This window comes from Eurosta solidaginis, chromosome 1, assembly GCF_040869045.1.
Source record: "Eurosta solidaginis isolate ZX-2024a chromosome 1, ASM4086904v1, whole genome shotgun sequence".
Taxonomy (NCBI): Eukaryota; Metazoa; Arthropoda; class Insecta; order Diptera; family Tephritidae; genus Eurosta; species Eurosta solidaginis.
The window spans coordinates 75995888-76015843 of record NC_090319.1 but is presented as its reverse complement, the minus strand read 5'-3'; the positions used below and the strand labels follow the sequence as shown (position 1 = coordinate 76015843).

General features: G+C 42.5%; 1 protein-coding gene across 1 annotated transcript in view; it reads right to left on the bottom strand.

The window, feature by feature from the left end:
* Karybeta3 (karyopherin beta 3) overlaps positions 1–16775 on the bottom strand; it is a 64689-nt gene extending 47914 nt beyond the window's left edge. Inside the window, exon 1 of the mRNA XM_067758333.1 lies at positions 16434–16775. Within this exon, the coding sequence (XP_067614434.1) occupies positions 16434–16514 (81 nt within the window). The 5' untranslated portion in view covers positions 16515–16775. The remainder of the gene's footprint in view (positions 1–16433) is intronic.
* Between the last annotated feature and the right edge of the window lie 3181 nt (positions 16776–19956).

The window sequence follows — 19956 nt, the reverse complement described above, 5'->3', positions numbered from 1 at the left end:
CACCGTACACAAGTTCGGCAGGAGTTGTTGCTATGTCCTCTTTCCAGGCCGCACGAAGGCCAAGTAATACCACGGGTAGAGCGTCGTACCACGATTCGTTGTGGCATAAAAGTGCTGACTTAAGTTGTCTATGGAGACGTTCAACTAAGCCATTGGATTGTGGATGATACGGTGTTGTTCTTAGGTGCTTGATTCCGAAAACTTGCGACAGTGTTTGAAATAGCTTGGATTCAAATTGCCGGCCTTGGTCCGAGGTAATTCTTCTGGGAACTCCATATCTCGCAATCCAATTTCGTATGAGTTCGCGTGCTACTGTCTCTGCGGTTCCGTTTTCCAAAGGCACCGCTTCTGGAAATCTTGTGAAGCGGTCGACTATAGTTAGACACTGATTGAAACCGCGTGACGACGGCAGAGATACCAAGTCTATGTGGATATGTTCAAAGCGTTGCGAAGTCGGTTGGAAGGTTCCTATTGGCGAAAACACATGACGTTGTATTTTGTTGCGCTGGCAGTTGATACACGCTTTGGCCCACGTACGGCAATCTTTGTTCAACGAAGGCCACGCGTAGCGCTGACTAACGAGTTTTTGGGACGATTTGATTCCGGGGTGTGCGAGAGAGTGAAGCACATCAAAGATGCTTTTCCTCAAAGGCATAGGAACGTAGGGTCTGACAGTACCCGTTGATACGTCGCAGTATAATGTAGGCTCGTTTGCCTCAATACGCAGCTTCTGTAGGTTTAAAGCGGTGTTGGAATTGTTGATTAGACGTTGAAGTTCTATGTCTGTCTGCTGTGCATCTGCGAGCTGACGTATTGAAATGGTAGGTGAGATGGCTTCTACACGCGAAAGGGTGTCGGCTACTGTATTATCACGCCCTGAGAGATGTCTGATATCAGACGTGAACTGGCCTATAAAATCCAGCCTTCTAAACTGCCATGGTGAAGCCCTCTCTGTACGTTGCTGAAACGCATGCTGTAGTGGTTTGTGATCCGTATAAATGATGACGGAACGGCCTTCGAAAATATGACGAAAGTGCTTCACCGCCTCGTAAACTGCATGTAACTCGCGGTCGTACGTTGACAGCTTTTGAATAGACGGCGGCATTTTTCTGCTGAAGAATGCTAACGGTTGCCAGTTTTTACCGACAAGTTGCTGCACAACTGCTCCTACCCCGTAGTCTGATGCGTCTGTGAATATGGCCCACTGTGCTGCTACGTTTGGGTGTGCTAAAAGGGTGGCTTCTGCAAGAGCGCTTTTCGCTTGCTGAAATGCAGCTTTTCGTTCCTCGGTCCAGTCAATTTTTTGGGAGCCTTTCACGTTCGGCCCTTCCAATAGTTTGTTAAGTGGCGCAAGAATCTCTGCGGCATTCTTTATAAACTTCCTGTAAAAATTTATTGTTCCAAGGAATCCTCGCAAAAATTTTATTGTAGAAGGTAGCTCGATATTAATAATAGCGTCAACCTTTTCAGTTAATGGCTTGATGCCATGCCTATTTACCGTATGACCCAGAAAACGAACTTCACTCTTGCCAAAAACAGATTTTGAAGGGTTGATAACAAGGCCATAATCTTGAAGTCGTTGAAATAAAGTCTCTAGGTGTTTCAAATGATCCGTCTCGTTGTTTGACGCAACGAGTATGTCGTCAATATAAGAAAAAATATATGGTAGACCGCGTGTCACCTCGTCGATGAACCTTTGAAAGGTTTGCGCGGCGTTCCGAAGTCCAAACGTCATGTAAGGGAATTCGAAAAGCCCGAAAGGTGTAATAATGGCAGTTTTGCAAATGTCTTGCGGTGCCACTGGGATCTGGTTGAAAGCACGTACTAGATCGATAGTCGAAAATATTTCTTTACCACTGAGGGTTGCGGTAAAATCTTCCAAGTAGCGTACTGGGTACTTATCAGGAACAGTGCGAGCATTGAGACCACGGTAGTCTCCACAAGGTCGCCATTCGCCAGAACGTTTAGGTTGTAGATGTAGTGCTGATGACCAGGGGCTATTTGAAGGTCGTGCAATACCCAGTTTAATCATTTTGTTGAACTCTTCGCGAGCGATGTTAAGCTTATCTGGAGCAAGTCGGCGAGCCTTGCTTGTTACTGGAGGTCCTTCTGTAGTTTGAATATGGTGCTGTGTAGCGTGCTTCTTAGGTTTATTGCCACCATCAGGTTTGGTGATTTCAGGGTACCTACTGAGCAATCTGTGAAAAATTGTGTCGCCGTCGATTGCTTTAATCGATGAAGCGCCGGTTGCGCTGGCAAAAAACGCAGGCGATGTAAACCCTGTAACTCCATCACGCAAAGATTTTCGCTTAAGGTCGACAAGTAAGTCAAAGTGACTCAACAAATCTGCCCCGATAATGGGTTTCGTTACATCCGCAACGATAAAGTTCCATGTCAATTCGCGTCTAAGGCCGAGATTTAACGAAATTATTTTGGTGCCGTATGTTTGAATCACCGTACCATTTGCTGCGTGGAGCTGGTAGTTGACTGGAGGTAATTGGGTTCTCAACCGCGACCTAGGAAATACGGACAGATCGGAACCTGTGTCCACCAAATATGACGTACCAGAGGTGCGATCTTTAATAAAAAGGCGGCGAGAGTCGGGTAGTGAATCACTATCCGCCATTAGTGATTCTCTTTCGCGTTTCCCGAAAACTTACAGCCCTCAGTACAGCGTTTAGCATCTTTACCAAACTTTTCGTGGTAATAGCAAATTCCTTTCGAATTTAGTTTGCGAACTTTTGAAAAACTGCGTGACCTATGTCGAGGTTGGTATTGTTTTCGGCTGCTTCGCCTAGACCGTTGATTGTTGATAGTAGTAGTCAAAGCGGCCACTTGTTTAGTTAAATCTGATATTTGCATACTCACGTCCGTAGTACTTGAGGAAATTGCAGCTGTCTGCCTATTCTGAAGAATTTCGTGCAATTTGTCAGCGCTGGCACCTAGCTCGTCTAACGAAGCGGTGGTTTGTAGTGCAAGCATGGCGCGCGTGTCTTTAGGGAGCGCTGATAACCACTTTGCTTTAATAACGTCTTCACCAACTCCGGTTACCAAGGATTTGAGGTGGCGCAAAAATTGAGAAGGCGTTCTGTCGCCGATGGCTTCGCCATCCAGTAATTGTTGCAGCTTTGCCTACTTGGATTTTGAAAAACGCGTTATTAGCGCCGTTTTAAGGGTCGAGTATGGATTTACCGACGGTGGTGCGACAATTATGTCCTCCACTTCTGCGGCGTAGCGGCCGTCAATTACCGAAATTGCATGGTAAAATTTGTCTACTTCTTTCGAAACATTTAAAATAATAAATTGAGCTTCGATTTGGGCAAACCAAAGAGATGGCTTATCAGGATTAAATTGAATTTGCCTGACTACAGATTGAGCAAATATAGGTTTGAGTTCAGGCGCAGTGTTCTCCGAATTAGTCATGTTAGTTTTTTACGTACTTCGGGCAGAAGGAAAATATCAAATCGAGATGGTAAAATTGGCAAAATTAAATGTGCGTTGCTTTTCCTACGATTATTGTGCAAATTTGTGGTTATGCATAAATATGTAGCAGCGTGCACTTTACCGGGTGGCAATGTGATGATTTCACAAACGATGATGATAGCAAGTCGCAAAATTACTGCTTGCGAAACAATTCTTCGTCGGGGTCACCAATGTAGCGAGGCAGTTTCTGCTACTTACCAAATGTTCGGATGCCAAATCAATCAATTGTTAGCGTATTTGATTGTATTTATTTGGTTATAAAAAAAGATCACAGCTAGGTTATATTATGCAAATACTTATTTGTGTAGCGCAATATATAGCTTCTCCAACCCAATTGTCAACCTCACCTTCGAGCGGCGAATCCCGTTTCACTAACAGACGAGGCTCTGGCGACCCCAAGCTCCTCATGGAACTTGGGGGTGGGGAGGGAGGTATGGCCTGAAGGTTTAATGTGGGCATATAAATCGTTCCCGAGATGGTCGGGCCAGCACCTTAATGGTGCTGTGTTACCGGAGCGTATCGGATCTGTATCCGACAAAGGACCATCACATCGATAACACTCCCCAAAGCCTTCGGGGAGTAACTAATCGCTACAACAACAACAACAACAACAACAACTACCTTCGTAGTAGCGCTTCCCAAGGCAGTCGGTTCTATGTACCGAAGCGACTCGGGATTTTTCCCGACCAAGGACTGTAATTTCAGTGTGACCCAATTTAATTTGTTTCGTCCCTCCCACAAATTGTCATCCTCCCAGCAGCTCCTTGCAGCAGGACTGCTACATATTCTCTTACTCCGGGAAGGTATCGAACCCAATCCGGGTCCGTCTCCTGACCCCGGTCCTGAGAAATGGTTTTGCTGCATTTGCCAGAAAAGAATCTTTTTAGGACGGTCATACTCTGTTCAGTGTGTCTCGTGCAAGGGATGGTTGCATCGGACAGGTCGTTCTGGGCTTGATCCCAAAACCCGACGTCCACGTAACTTTTATAAATCTTTTGTGGCTCCGTGCTGCTCACGCCCAAGGGCGTCCCGTAGTCTACGCCTAAGCGTATCCCCACTACCTTCCAGCAGCTTCGCTGCTCAGCAAGCCACAACAAGTACCCGCTGCTGCTCGCGCCCCACGGCGCCAACAACTCAAACAGCTGATACCACTCATAACTACTACCTTCGTAGTAGAGCTGGTAGCAATGCTGAGCATCAGCCCCTGCCCCCGTCTTCTTCTCCCCCTCTCTTTTCTGGCAGCAATCGTGCAGGTCAGGGAAACAGACTCTTAGTCCCTACCTCCGTTTTCACCGTCTGCCAGCACAGAATATATAGATTTGCGACATCCGCTCAATGCAGCTCCTGCCTTGGGTGGTGCCACTTTCCTAGATGTTTTGGTCTCCGCGACGGCAACCCCTCGACGGGTTTCATCGCGCCATGTTGCCAGGTCGCAAACCCAAATCATCCGGGTACCCCAATGCTTGCCCAAGGGCGCCCAGTCCCAAGGCCACAACAGCAATTGCGTCCTGGCCTTCCACAACCTAGGCGTAGTCACCCCTCACTTACCCCTAGAGTGGCGGCGTCACCCCTCATGCATTTCAGAATTCTGCAGTTCAACTGTAATGGACTAACTGGGAAGATTACGGAGATAGTGGGATTCAAGGGGTTGTGTAGCGCAATATATAGCTTCTCCAACCCAATTGTCAACCTCACCCTCGAGCGGCGAATCCCGTTTCACTAACAGACGAGGCTCTGGCGACCCCAAGCTCCTCATGGAATTTGGGGGTGGGGAGGGAGGGATGGCCTGAAGGTTTAATGTGGCCATATAAATCGTTCCCGAGATGGTCGGGCCAGCACCTTAATGGTGCTGTGTTACCGGAGCGTATCGGATCTGTATCCGACAAAGGACCATCACATCGATAACACTCCCCAAAGCCTTCGGGGAGTAACCTAATCGCTACAACAACAACATTTCATTTCATTTCATTTCATTTATTTATTACGGCAAAAAAGCCTAATTCATAAATTAAATTATATTACAATTTACTATCTTATTGCTAAGGTTTTACAATATTCATAAAGTTTTGCTTTAAAAGCCCCGATTTCATTACAACTTTTTATATCTATAGGCAGTTCATTGAAACTTTTTAGACTTTTATAAAAAATATTTTGCTGATCTATTTCAGTTCTGAATAAAGGCAGTTTGAAATTGTGTTTATTCCTTGTATTAATGTTATGTGTTTGCTTAACTAATACTACGTTTTTACTTAGATATTCAGGTACATTTTCACTTTTAATATTAAATATAAACTTCATAGCGTGAAAAAAAATCTTTTGCTTTACACTTAACCAGTTCAAACTTCTCAGCATATCAGCCGTACGAGTATCTCTAGGTTTTTTAAGAATAAATCTCATACATCTGTTTTGCATCTTTTGAAGTTTATCTATTTCTTTGTCTGACACAATGAATAGAATAGATGGGCAGTTTACAAAGTGCGGTTCTATAATGGACTTATATATAATTATTTTGTACTTTTTTTGAATATATTTGGATGTTCTCTGCATAACCCCAATTTTTTTCGCAACTTTCTGGACTGTGTAGTTTATATGTTCTTCAAACTTGAGTTTGTTATCAATTATAATTCCCAAATATTTTATACTGTCAACTTTTTGTATGCTTTCATCATTTATTTTTAAACCAATTATATCCTCATTAACGTTCCTCCTTGTTATTATCATAAATTTCGTTTTATTTATATTAAGTTTCAGTCTATTTCCGCACAACCATTTATACAGGTTATTCAGTTCATGTTGTATTTTAGAAAGTGCAGAATTAATATTATTCTCACTAATCATTATTAATGCATCATCAGCGAATAGTTTAATTTCACAACCTTCAATAGCGTTAACTATATCATTAATATAAATTAAGAACAGTATCGGTGCCAAAACTGAGCCTTGTGGTAACCCTATGGGTACTTCCAAATCATCAGACATCACGGTATTTATAACCGTTTTCTGTCTCCTCTGCTTCAAATAGCTGCGAAACCAGTCAAGTTCTATACCAGTTATACCAATACGTTCCATTTTTTTGATTAAGATCTCCCTATCCACTGTTTCAAAAGCTCGTTTGAGGTCTAGGAAGACTGAAACAACCACTTTTTTTATTTAACTCTTCTTTCCAGTCATGTATCACCAAATTAAGAGCTGTCTCACATGAATGTTTCTTTCTAAAGCCTGACTGCTGGTGGGCTAGTATATTATTATCTTCAAGGTATTTCGTTAACTGGTTCTTAACATAAGCTTCAAGTATTTTACAATCACTAGGCAGGGTGTTTATGGGTCTAAGTTCTTCAGGTTTTACTGTCTTTTTAACTTTTTCCACTGGTATCACCGTTGACGTTTTCCACTTTTCTGGTACAAGACCCTCTTCTAGGCTGTTATTGATTATTTGTGCGTAGAAATATCCTGTATACGATATACAGTCTTTAAGTACTCCATCAGATATAAGTTTTCTGCCGCCTATTTTATATTTGAACTCTTTCAGAATATTAATAACTTCATCTGTTGTTATTTTGGCAAACTTTAATCTAGAATTGACTTGTACATCACTTAGCGCTATACGGCAAGGTTCTATGATGTTATTAATTTCTATTACGCTATTTATAAAGAACCTCTTTAGACCATTTGCCAGCTCAGTTTCATTTTCTACCATCATACCATCTATTATCGCCTTTTTAATCCCTTCGTTATCTCTCGTTAAGCAAACCGCTTGCTTAAGATGTTTCCAACAACAACAACATTACGGAGATAGTCGATTTCATGAAGCGGCACAACATCCGCATTGCTGCGATTCAAGAGACTAAACTCACAGCAAGATCTGCATTGCAGACCTGCTCTGGTTATAATGTCCACAGGAAAGACCGCGAGAGCGGAAATGGAGGCGGCCTCGCGTTTATTATACACCACTCTGTGCAATACCGTGATGTCTGATGAATTGGAAGTACCCATAGGGTTACCACAAGGCTCAGTTTTGGCACCGATACTGTTCTTAATTTATATTAATGATATAGTTAACGCTATTGAAGGTTGTGAAATCAAACTATTCGCTGATGATGCATTAATAATGATTAGTGAGAATAATATTAATTCTGCACTTTCTAAAATACAACATGAACTGAATAACCTGTATAAATGGTTGTGCGGAAATAGACTGAAACTTAATATAAATAAAACGAAATTTATGATAATAACAAGGAGGAACGTTAATGAGGATATAATTGGTTTAAAAATAAATGATGAAAGCATACAAAAAGTTGACAGTATAAAATATTTGGGAATTATAATTGATAACAAACTCAAGTTTGAAGAACATATAAACTACACAGTCCAGAAAGTTGCGAAAAAAATTGGGGTTATGCAGAGAACATCCAAATATATTCAAAAAAAGTACAAAATAATTATATATAAGTCCATTATAGAACCGCACTTTGTAAACTGCCCATCTATTCTATTCATTGTGTCAGACAAAGAAATAGATAAACTTCAAAAGATGCAAAACAGATGTATGAGATTTATTCTTAAAAAACCTAGAGATACTCGTACGGCTGATATGCTGAGAAGTTTGAACTGGTTAAGTGTAAAGCAAAAGATTTTTTTTCACGCTATGAAGTTTATATTTAATATTAAAAGTGAAAATGTACCTGAATATCTAAGTAAAAACGTAGTATTAGTTAAGCAAACACATAACATTAATACAAGGAATAAACACAATTTCAAACTGCCTTTATTCAGAACTGAAATAGATCAGCAAAATATTTTTTATAAAGGTCTAAAAAGTTTCAATGAACTGCCTATAGATATAAAAAGTTGTAATGAAATCGGGGCTTTTAAAGCAAAACTTTATGAATATTGTAAAACCTTAGCAATAAGATAGTAAATTGTAATATAATTTAATTTATGAATTAGGCTTTTTTGCCGTAATAAATAAATGAAATGAAATGAAATGAAATGAAATATCATATATTTGATCCTGGCATCGACCGCAGTGACAATGTCTTAGAACGTCAAGGCCTATCTGTTCGGTCAGGCGATGTAAATCTAGAAATCATCAACATCTACATCCCTCCTGTCACCTGTTGCCCCAGTGGATACCGCCCTAATATCGAGGCTTTACTCACTGGCAACAATCGCATTATCTTAGGCGATTTCAATGCCCATCACGACCTATGGCATTCAAACTTGCGGGCGGACAGTAGGGGTGAGATGTTGGCGGATCAAATAGAAGAAACGACGTTCTGCACAATAAACGGAGACGCCCCCACACGTATGGTAGGAAGCTGTCATAGCTCGCCAGATATCTCAATCGTGAGCGCAGAACTCGTAAACTGCGTCAACTGGCAGCCGATGGTAACATTGGCATCCGACCACCTGCCCATACTTATTTCGTTCGAGGGTAGCGCCGACTTCATCGTCACCGAAAAACGCACTTTCATAAACTTCAAAAAAGGAAAGTGGGAAGAATATAAATCTGCAACAGACAGCAGCTTTGCTGCCCTCCCTATCCCGACTGATGCCCGCCAAGGGGAGCGTGCCGTAAGGTCATTGAATCCGCCTCGGCACATTTCATTTCCGCCGGGAGAATTCCCGAAATCCGGCCCACTTCCCGGCGGAGGCCGCGAGCTTAGCGAGGGAACGCGACCTTATAAGACAGCTTGATCCAGGCGACCCCCAAATAAGGGATATAAACCAACGCATCAGATTGCTTGTGGACGAACACAAACGGGCGAAATGGGAAGAGCACCTAAGAGGTTGTAACCTCTCTACCGGTGTAGGTAAACTTTGGTCCACCGTAAAGTCCCTATCGAATCCGACTAAGCACAAAGACAAAGTTTCCATATTGCCTTTGGCGATAAGGTGCTGTCGGATGCGAAAAAATGCGCTAGCGCTTTCTGCCGACAATATATAATGCATCCTACGGTCGACAAAGACGGAGAGCCAATAGACACGCACATAAACACAAACTCAGCGCGTCACCAATTACCATCACCGCTAGAGAGGTTGAGGACGCCATTGGTCGCGCTAAACCATCCAAAGCAGTGGGCCCAGACGGCATAGCCATGCCGATGCTTAAAAACGTAGGGAAAGAGGGTTTCAAATATTTAGCGCATGTTCAACCTGTCTCTTTCCACCTTTGTCATACCCGAGAAATGGAAAATGGCCAAGGTGGTCCCGCTACTAAAGCCTGGGAAACCAGCTAACGTAGGTGAGTCATATCGTCCGATATCTCTCCTATCGCCAGTGGCAAAGACACTTGAAGCCATTTTGCTACTTATTTCCAAGCACATTTGCAGCTAGCCCCTCATCAGCATGGCTTCAGAAAACTCCATAGCACTACCTCCGCGCTAAATGTCATTAGCACCCAGATAAATTGCGGTTTGAATCAATATCCCCACCATAGAACAGTACTCGTAGCGTTAGACCTATCAAAAGCTTTTGATACGGTCAACCATGGCTCGTTACTGCAAGACCTGGAAGGGTCCACCCTTCCCCCATGTCTTAAAAGGTGGACCGCAAATTATCTGGGTGGTCGGCAGGCATCGGTGCAATTCAGAAACGAAACATCAAAACAAAGGAGAATTAAACAAGGGGTGCCACAGGGTGGTGTCCTATCCCCGCTTTTGTTTAATTTCTACATATCTAAGCTACCTTCACCACCGGAAGGAGTCACAATCGTTTCCTACGCCGATGACTGCACAATAATGGCCACAGGCCCAGGCCCAAGATCGATGAGCTATACAATAAAATAAACGGCTATCTCCCTGATCTCTCCAGTTTTTTCGCCTCGCGAAACCTGGCATTGTCACCGACTAAATCTTCCGCGACCTTATTTACAACATGGACGCCCCAAATGTCGACCATATTGAACATCCACGTCGATGGCACTACGCTACCGACTGTCCTACACCCCAAAATCTTGGGTGTGACGTTTGATCAGGATCTACATTTTGGTGCGCACGCAACCGCAATTGTTCCAAGAATTCAGAGCCGTAATAAAATCCTCAAATCCCTTGCTGGCAGTACCTGGGAAAAGATAAAGAAACGCTCTTGACCACATACAAAGCAATTAGCCAGCCGATTACGTGCTACGCGTCACCCATATGGTCGCCAAGCCTAAAAACCACCCATTGGAAGAAACTACAGGCCTGCCAAAATACTGCTCTCAGAATCGCCACGGGCTGTCTTCTTATGTCCCCAGAACACCATCTGCATAATGAGGCGAGAATACTCCCCATCAGGGAGAGAAATGAGATGCTGACCAAACAGTTTCTGTTGAATACCCAGAAACCTGGGCATCCCAACAGACATCTGATTGACGAACCAGCACCGTCTAGGGACCTAAGGAGTCATCTCCGTAAGCATTTTGAGGAAATACGGCACCTGAGAACCCAGCCGTATGAAGCGGAAAAACACAAGCAGGTCCTTGGTGAACTCCATAGACATGCGTCGGACCTTTATGTCGGGAATTGCCCGGTGAATCCAGTACTTGAAGAAAAATATCCAGAACTCGCAGAAGAGGAACGCATAGTCCCCAGGGAAACGCGTGTCACTCTTGCTCAACTTTGTTCTGGATACTGTAACAGGTTAAACTCTTACCTATCCAGAATCAACCCCGACATACAAAATGTATGCCCTGCTTGCAATGTGTCCCCACATGACACCAACCATCTCTTTAATTGTAATGTGGAACTACCGCCTCTAACACCCCTTTCCTTATGGTCCACCCCTGTTGAAACGGCAAGTTTCCTTTGACTCCCGTTAGAGGATATTGATGACAATTTGTGATCGGTCGCAGCTATTAGGTGGGGCGAGTATTGCTACAACAACAACAACCTTCGTAGTAGAGCTGGTAGCAATGCTGAGCATCAGCCCCTGCCCCCTTCTTCTTCTCCCCCCCCCCCCCCCCTTTTCAGACAGCAATCGTGCAGGTCAGGGAAACAGACTCTTAGTCCCTACCTCCGTTTCACCGTCTGCCAGCACAGAATATATAGGTTTGCGACATCCGCTCAATGCAGTTCATGCCTTGGGTGGTGCCACTTTCCTAGATGTTCTGGTCTCCGCAACGGCAACCCCTCGACGGGTTTCATCGCGCCATGTTGCCAGGTCGCCAACCCAAATCATCCGGGTACCCCAATGCCTGCCCAAGGGCGCCCAGTCCCAAGGCCACAACAGCAATTGCGTCCTGGCCTTCCACAACCTAGGCGTAGTCACCCGTCACTTAACCCTAGAGTGGCGGCGTCACCCCTCATGCACTTCAGAATTCTGCAGTTAAACTGTAATGGACTAACTGGGAAGATTACGGAGATAGTCGATTTCATGAAGCGGCACAACATCCGCAATGCTGCGATTCAAGAGCCTAAACTCATAGCAAGATCTGCATTGCAGACCTGCTCTGGGCATAATGTCCACAGGAAAGACCGCGAGAGCGGAAATGGAGGCGGCCTCGCGTTTATTATACACCACTGTGTGCAATATTATATATTTGATCCTGGCATCGACCGCAGGGACAATGTCTTAGAACGTCAAGGCTTATCTGTCCGGTCAGGCGATGCAAATCTAGAAATCATCAACATCTACATCCCTCCTGTCACCTGTTGCCCCAGTGGATACCGCCCTAATATCGAGGCCTTACTCACTGGCAACAATCGCATTATCTTAGGCGATTTCAATGCTCATCACGGCCTATGGCATTCAAACTTGCGGGCGGACAGTAGGCGTGAGATGTTGGCGGATCAAATCAAAGAAACGACGTTCTGCACAATAAACGGAGACGCCCCCACACGTATGGTAGGAAGCTCTCATAGCTCGCCAGACATCTCAATCGTGAGCGCAGAACTCGTAAACTGCGTCAACTGGCAGCCGATGGTAACATTGGCATCCGACAACCTGCCCATACTTATTTCGTTCGAGCGTACCGCCGACTTCATCGCCATCGAAAAACGCACTTTCATAAACTTCAAAAAAGGAAAGTGGGAAGAATATAAATCTGTAACAGAAAGCAGCTTTGCTGCCCTCCCTATCCCGACTGATGCCCGCCAAGGGGAGTGTGCCTTCCGTAAGGTCATTGAATCCACCTCGGCACATTTCATTCCCGCCGGGAGAATTCTCGAAATCCGGCCCCACTTCCCGGCGGAGGCCGCGAGCTTAGCGAGGGAACGCGACCTTATAAGACAGCTTGATCCAGGCGACCCCCAAATAAGGGATATAAACCAACGCATCAGATTGCTTGTGGACGAACACAAGCGGGCGAAATGGGAAGAGCACCTAAGAGGTTGTAACCTCTCTACGGGTGTAGGTAAACTTTGGTCCACCGTAAAGTACCTATCGAATCCGACTAAGCACAAAGACAAAGTTTCCATCGCCTTTGGCGATAAGGTGCTGTCCGATGCGAAAAAATGCGCGAGCGCTTTCTGCCGGCAATATATAATGCATGCTAAGGTCGACAAAGATAGACGGAGAGCCAATAGACACGCACATAAACACAAATTCAGCGCGTCACCAATCACCATCACCGCTATAGAAGTTGAGGACGCCATTGGTCGCGCTAAACCATCCAAAGCAGTGGGCCCAGACGGCATAGCCATGCCGATGCTTAAAAACCTAGGGAAAGAGGGTTTCAAATATTTAGCGCATGTCTTCAACCTGTCTCTTTCCACCTTTGTCATACCCGAGAAATGGAAAATGGCCAAGGTGGTCCCGCTACTAAAGCCTGGGAAACCAGCTAACGTAGGTGAGTCATATCGTCCGATATCTCTCCTATCGCCAGTGGCAAAGACGCTTGAAGCCATTTTGCTCCCTTATTTTCAAGCACATTTGCAGCTAGCCCCTCATCATCATGGTTTCAGAAAACTCCATAGCACTACCTCCGCGCTAAATGTCATTGGCACCCAAATAAATTGCGGTTTGAATCAATACCCCCACCATAGAACAGTACTCGTAGCGCTAGACCTATCAAAAGCCTTTGATACGGTCAACCATGGCTCGTTACTGCAGGACCTGGAAGGGTCTACCCTTCCCCCATTTCTTAAAAGGTGGATCGCAAATTATCTGGGTGGTCGGCAGGCATCGGTGCAATTCAGAAACGAAACATCAAAACCAAGGAGAATTAAACAAGGGGTGCCACAGGGTGGTGTCCTATCCCCACTTTTGTTTAATTTCTACATATCTAAGCTACCTTCACCACCGGAAGGAGTCACAATCGTTTCCTACGCCGATGACTGCACAATAATGGCCACAGGCCCAGGCCCAGAGATCGATGAGCTATGCAATAAAATAAACGGCTATCTCCCTGATCTCTCCAGTTTTTTCGCCTCGCGAAACCTGGTATTGTCACCGACTAAATCTTCCGCGACCTTATTTACAACATGGACGCCCCAAATGTCGACCATATTGAACATCCACGTCGATGGCACTACGCTACCGACTGTCCTACACCCCAAAATCTTGGGTGTGACGTTTGATCAGGATCTACATTTTGGTGCGCACGCAACCGCAATTGTTCCGAGAATTCAGAGCCGTAATAAAATCCTCAAATCCCTTGCTGGCAGTACCTGGGGAAAAGATAAAGAAACGCTCTTGACCACATACAAAGCAATTAGCCAGCCGATTACGTGCTACGCGTCACCCATATGGTCGCCAAGCCTAAAAACTACCCACTGGAAGAAACTACAGGCCTGCCAAAATACTGCTCTCAGTATAGCCACGGGCTGTCTTCTTATGTCCCCAGATCACCATCTGCATAATGAGGCGAGAATACTCCCCATCAGGGAGAGAAATGAGATGCTGACCAAACAGTTTCTGTTGAATACCCAGAAACCTGGCCATCCCAACAGACATCTGATTGGCGAACCAGCACCGCCTAGGGGCCTAAGGAGTCATCTCCTTAAGCATTTTGAGGAAATACGGCACCTGAGAACACAGCCGTATGAAGCGAAAAAACACAAGCAGGTCCTTGGTGAACTCCATAGACAGGCGTCGGACCTTTATGTCGGGAATTACCCGGTGAATCCAGTACTTGAAGAAAAATATCCAGAACTCGCGGAAGAGGAACGCATACTCCCCAGGGAAACGCGTGTCACTCTTGCTCAACTTCGTTCTGGATACTGTAACAGGTTAAACTCTTACCTATCCAGAATCAACCCCGACATACAAAATGTATGCCCCGCTTGCATTGTGTCCCCGCATGACACCATTCATCTCTTTAATTGTAATGTGGAACCAACGCCTCTAACACCCCTTTCCTTATGGTCCACCCCTGTTGAAACGGCAAGTTTCCTTGTACTCCCGTTAGAGGATATTGATGACAATTTGTGATCGGTCGCGGATATTAGGTGGGGCGTGCATTGCTACAACAACAACCTTCTGGGACCTCCCCTCCTCCCACCCCCTAGACCCATGAGAGTTTAGGAGTAGCCAGAGCCTCGGCTGTTAATGACTCAGGATTCGCCACGGATAGGTGAGGTTGACAATTGGGTTTGGAGAAGTTATATATTGCGCTGGCAACCTGAAAGGGCTGCGCTACACAAACCCCTTGAATCCGGTATTTTAGTCGCCTCTTACGACAGGCATAACTACCGCGGGTATATTCTTCTCGTCCTCTGTGAACGCTGTGATTCATGGGGTTGTGTAGAGCAAGCATTTCAATTGCCAGCGCAATAGCAAATAGCTTCTCCAACCCAAGACTCAAGCTCACTTACCCGTGTTTAGACCTATTTCTTTAGCAGTTGTCACAAGTGAAAGTGCCTTCCAACAATTAGCTCTGTAATGGATCGGGTGCATTGGAATATACAAATCTGGGACTTGTCGGGTTGACCTCGAAAGCGGAGAAGGTTGATATGGTCTGGCTTACTAATAGGTACAAGGTCCCAAATTGGACCAAGCAAAACCTGGAAGGGGTAAACCAGCAGGATAACTATTGTCAAAGATTATCAGAGGTCGTATCCAAAGACGCGTTTCCACCTCCGTTTTTAGAATCCGAAAGCGAAAATAAAAAATTTTATTCGTAAAACATTACCTAAAAATATTTATGAACCATTCTAGTCTGTAATTTGAGTGAAGGCCTCGACGGCACTTATATCTATACACGTAAGTGTGCTGGGATGTACGTGGGGTTTAACGCTCTCTTATTTTATATTTACAGCGACTAGAGGGGCTACCCTATATTAGTCCTTGTTTGATTCCGTTTACGTTCCGCAAACTCTGCTTAGCAACACCGCACCAGAAACATGCATTGAACTTGCCTCTGAAATTCATGAACTAGGCGAAGTCTTCTATATAAATTCGGGCAAAATATATTTGCATACCAAAAACCTCCACCCCGCTAATACAAAACTAAAACAAAAAAGCCGAATATATAGCCAGTTGACTAATTTACGTAGAAAAATCAGATAATTGGCTAATGCAGCAAAAAATAAATAAAATCAAAATAACGAATGGAAAACAAAACGAAAACACGTTTTGCAAAAACGTCGCAATCTGTCCATCGGATTTGTGGTTGTTGTTGTAGTTGTAGTGCTTCGCCCCTGTAACCGCGGTTTTCGTGGTCTTTGACGTTGCAGAAACATGGAACGAGTGCGAAGTACAAATTCACAAAGCCGAAGTATACACCTAATGAACGTATATATGTACGTAGATACATTACATATTATAATGGAAGTCACAGGATTAGCTCGAATGCATTGCAGAGCATGAAGTCAAGATAGTTTGCTGCCTTTGTTGAAAATGGCTTTAGTACCAAAATTCAAAAGTTCGATTAATTCTGCAGCATATGTCTCCCTTTCCATATTTTTTCCACTTTTTCACCAAATTCTTAATAGGTGCAAAACTGAGCGACATAGACATCGTGTTTCAAAAATTCCCACCGAGTATTCACTAAAAATATTTCATACTTTTAAATAAATTTTACCCACCTCAGCTTGCTGTCGCACATCATTATCTGTAGACAATAATGAATTTAGGAGCTGCTGAAATTGTACTTGGTCGGCGGCCATGATTCAAATTTGTCCACTGCTTGTTAGCTCGTCCAGTAAATAAACACTTGGTCCAACTTTGATTTGCTACCGATGCACACACTCGCTTGTGATATTTGATAATGAAACTAGGGAAACAAGGCTGGCAATAAATTTTTTCACTTGGAAAACTTTTTTCCTTCTTATATTTCTTTATAATATATATTATTAAAAATCACACACCACTAACAGAACCGCACACCACAATGCACGAAAAGCGAAAAGAAGAAACGAATTTCAGAATTGTCCACTCGTTTGTTGCGCTTTTGAGAAGAAAACGAGCGCGAAAAATCGTGCTTCATTCGTTACATACCAGAGTTGCCGTCTTTTAAAAATAATCGTTTGATAGTGGCTCCTATTATGAGCATCTTTCGATCTTCGACTGTGGTCGAAAGAGCTGATCGAATGAATTTTCATTCGGTATTATGACGCACTTTCGATGAAGGCAAGCATTATTGTGAATTTCGATAAATTCAAAAGTTCACAATTGCACATTTCCTTCAGCTTTCAAATAAAATAAAATAAATAGGCAAAAGCAGAACTAGTTATTAAATGCAAATATTGAAAATAAAAGTATGACTACGACGGAATTGTGGTTTATGATATCGTCAGATGAAGAGAAAAGCATACTGGAGCTAGCCAGAAGTGGAAGACGCGTGAGGGATGCTTCAAATACTTTGAAAATGAATTTCCACCACGTAAGTGTAGCTTTCTAATAAGTTGTTTAAATTGTTGAAATTATAAGTTTTTTTTTTTAGATTTATTCAAAACTTCAGACTGTCCAAAGAAGCATTCATGGACTTGTTGTCCAGTACAGATGAACTGCTTCAGCAATGCACAAGAGCCAAGCATATTCTAATATTCTAAAATATGCAACAGTTCTCGATTTTGTGCTCGGGGATCCTACCAACTGAGCATTGGAAACGAAAATGCATGCGTACTTGCCCAGCCGAATGTGTCTGTGGTTATAACAGAGGTGTTGAATGTCTTGGAAAATTTTATTTGTGAAAGATGGATAAAATTCAACTATGAGAGGCTGAGCTACATCAATCAAAGTTGCATTTCTATAATGTTAGCAGAATTCCAGGGATTATTGGCTGTGTTGATGGCACACACATTAAAATGTTGCTGCCAAAAAAGAATTACAGAATTTATATTACAACAGAAAAGGATTCTACAGCATTAATGATATGTTGTAAGTATACCATTTTGATATTAGTTTCAGGTTGTAAATACATAACATCTTTATACAAATATTTTTTAGGTTTGTGACCATTCTATTACTATACGATACATAAATGCAAAATATCCGGGAGCAACACATTATTCTTGTGTGTTCAATATGTCGGCCTTGAAATCACATTTGGAACAGCAAGAGCCCTTCACTACACACCAGAAAAAGCAATACAAATTATAAACGTGTGTGCGGCTTTGCACAATACAAATTTCTGTAGAAGAGTTATCTAATAAAGAGGACGACCATGATATCCCATTCGCCGAAATTGAATCCACAACCAACTCGGAAGCAGAAGAAATCAGAAACTAAATATTGCGAGTTTTGTAGATAATTCATTTTATTGAAACAAAAAATTCATATACATGTATATATATAAAAAAAATATTTGGTAAATTCATTATGGTTCTTAAAAGCTAAAGATTTTCAGTTTTCATAATACAGTCTTAAATTTTATTATAAATTTGGTATAAAAAATATCACTTCAGTTTCATATGTTTGTTTAAAAAAAAAAAAATCAGGTATTGGTCAGCACTTAAAGCATAAATTTGTGATGGCCTTATTTTTTCATTTGGCTTTTATACAACTCCAGCTTTTCCTGTTTCAATTTCAAAAAATCAAGTTTATAATAGTACTCCAAGCTATACGTTCTCTTCGCATACTTTTCTGTCTCAAGAGCACTTTTTTGATCTCTTCCAATGTTTTCAGCATCTCTTCTTAAACATTTTTTTGATTTGCTGTCTGCTCTTGCAATAGTTTGAGCCTATCGTTTTTGCTGCACTTTTTCGATTTGCTTTTCGTGGCCTCTCCTCATCAGGTGCACCACTTTGTCCACTTACTTCCAAATTCTCATCCGATTCTAAGTTATCACTATATAATCGCTCCACAATCATATCTTCACATTCTTCATTCGCATTAGTACTAAGGCCATGCTCTTGTCCAGGTGGATCTACACTGGTCTGAAGACTTAACAAACCCATTATAGACTCTTCTGAATGCGTAAAGATATTTAACCTGTTTGGTCCACCACCAGTTGCACGGTATTCCACTATGTTCTCCGACATTTTTGTTTTTGTTTTTGACTTCATGTCAGCCCACACCTGAGACGACAAAAATAAAGTTGTATTATACAGAATTGACTTCTATGGTTCTTTAGTTCACCTTAATCCACTTTTCCGTCGTTCTTACTGTTGGTCCTAAACAGTTCAGCTCCACTGTTATATGATCCCACTTTTTTGTCACCTGAACCTTTGTGCAAGTTCATTTTGCTATATGGGAATTTTTTTCCATAATTGAAACCAGTCTTTCAAGCTGTTGTTTTGTACTCACGACCTTGGACCTATATAAAATTAATTCAAATATTTTAAAATTACTACTAGGTAGTAAAAAATTAGAACATAAATACAAAAAACTTACATTTTAAACAATTCTTTTTCTGTTCGATACAGCGTCGACAACAAATTTCTATTCGCTACAAAATTCGGTACACAACGAAAATTTCGACAGAGATGAGGTGTCATAATACCAACTTCTAATTCGATTTTCGATGTTCGATAGCCAACGAAGATCGAAGATCGAAAGATGCTCATAATAGGGGCCAGTGCGGTGAATTTTGATATTTTGATAGATGTATCAAATTTTTTTAAATGTTTCAGTCATTGTGGACAGCTGTAAAACCATTGTTTACTATATAGTTTGGCAGCTTAAGTAGACGTTATGTTGCGAATAGAGTGGAAGGCAGTGGACTAGGCAGTCGAATGTCATATAATGAAGGAATGGTGTTCGGAGATTTTTCGAAGTTAAAAAAAAAAATGATAAAAGCTTTAATATAAATAAAACTATTGTTTTAACAACAACAAAAACGCCATATATATTCTGTATACATAAATATGTAAGGATTATCTCACTTTAAAATTTGAATTAAATAATCTAAAGTTTTGTTTGAAACTGAGTCGAGAACTGTGCGTGTGAATGTGCGAATTTTCACCGATCAGCTGTTAGTTGCGCTACTTGGTAAAATTTACAATGTGTAAAACTGTGCAATCATTTCAAAGGTAATAGTCTAGTAGATGGGTCGACTGCTAATACGTTACCAAAAATATTGAGAGATGTATCAAACGACGCGTCTTGACATCAGTATTAATAATCCGAAGGCGGAAAATAAAAATTTTAACTCGTTCAAAAGATATT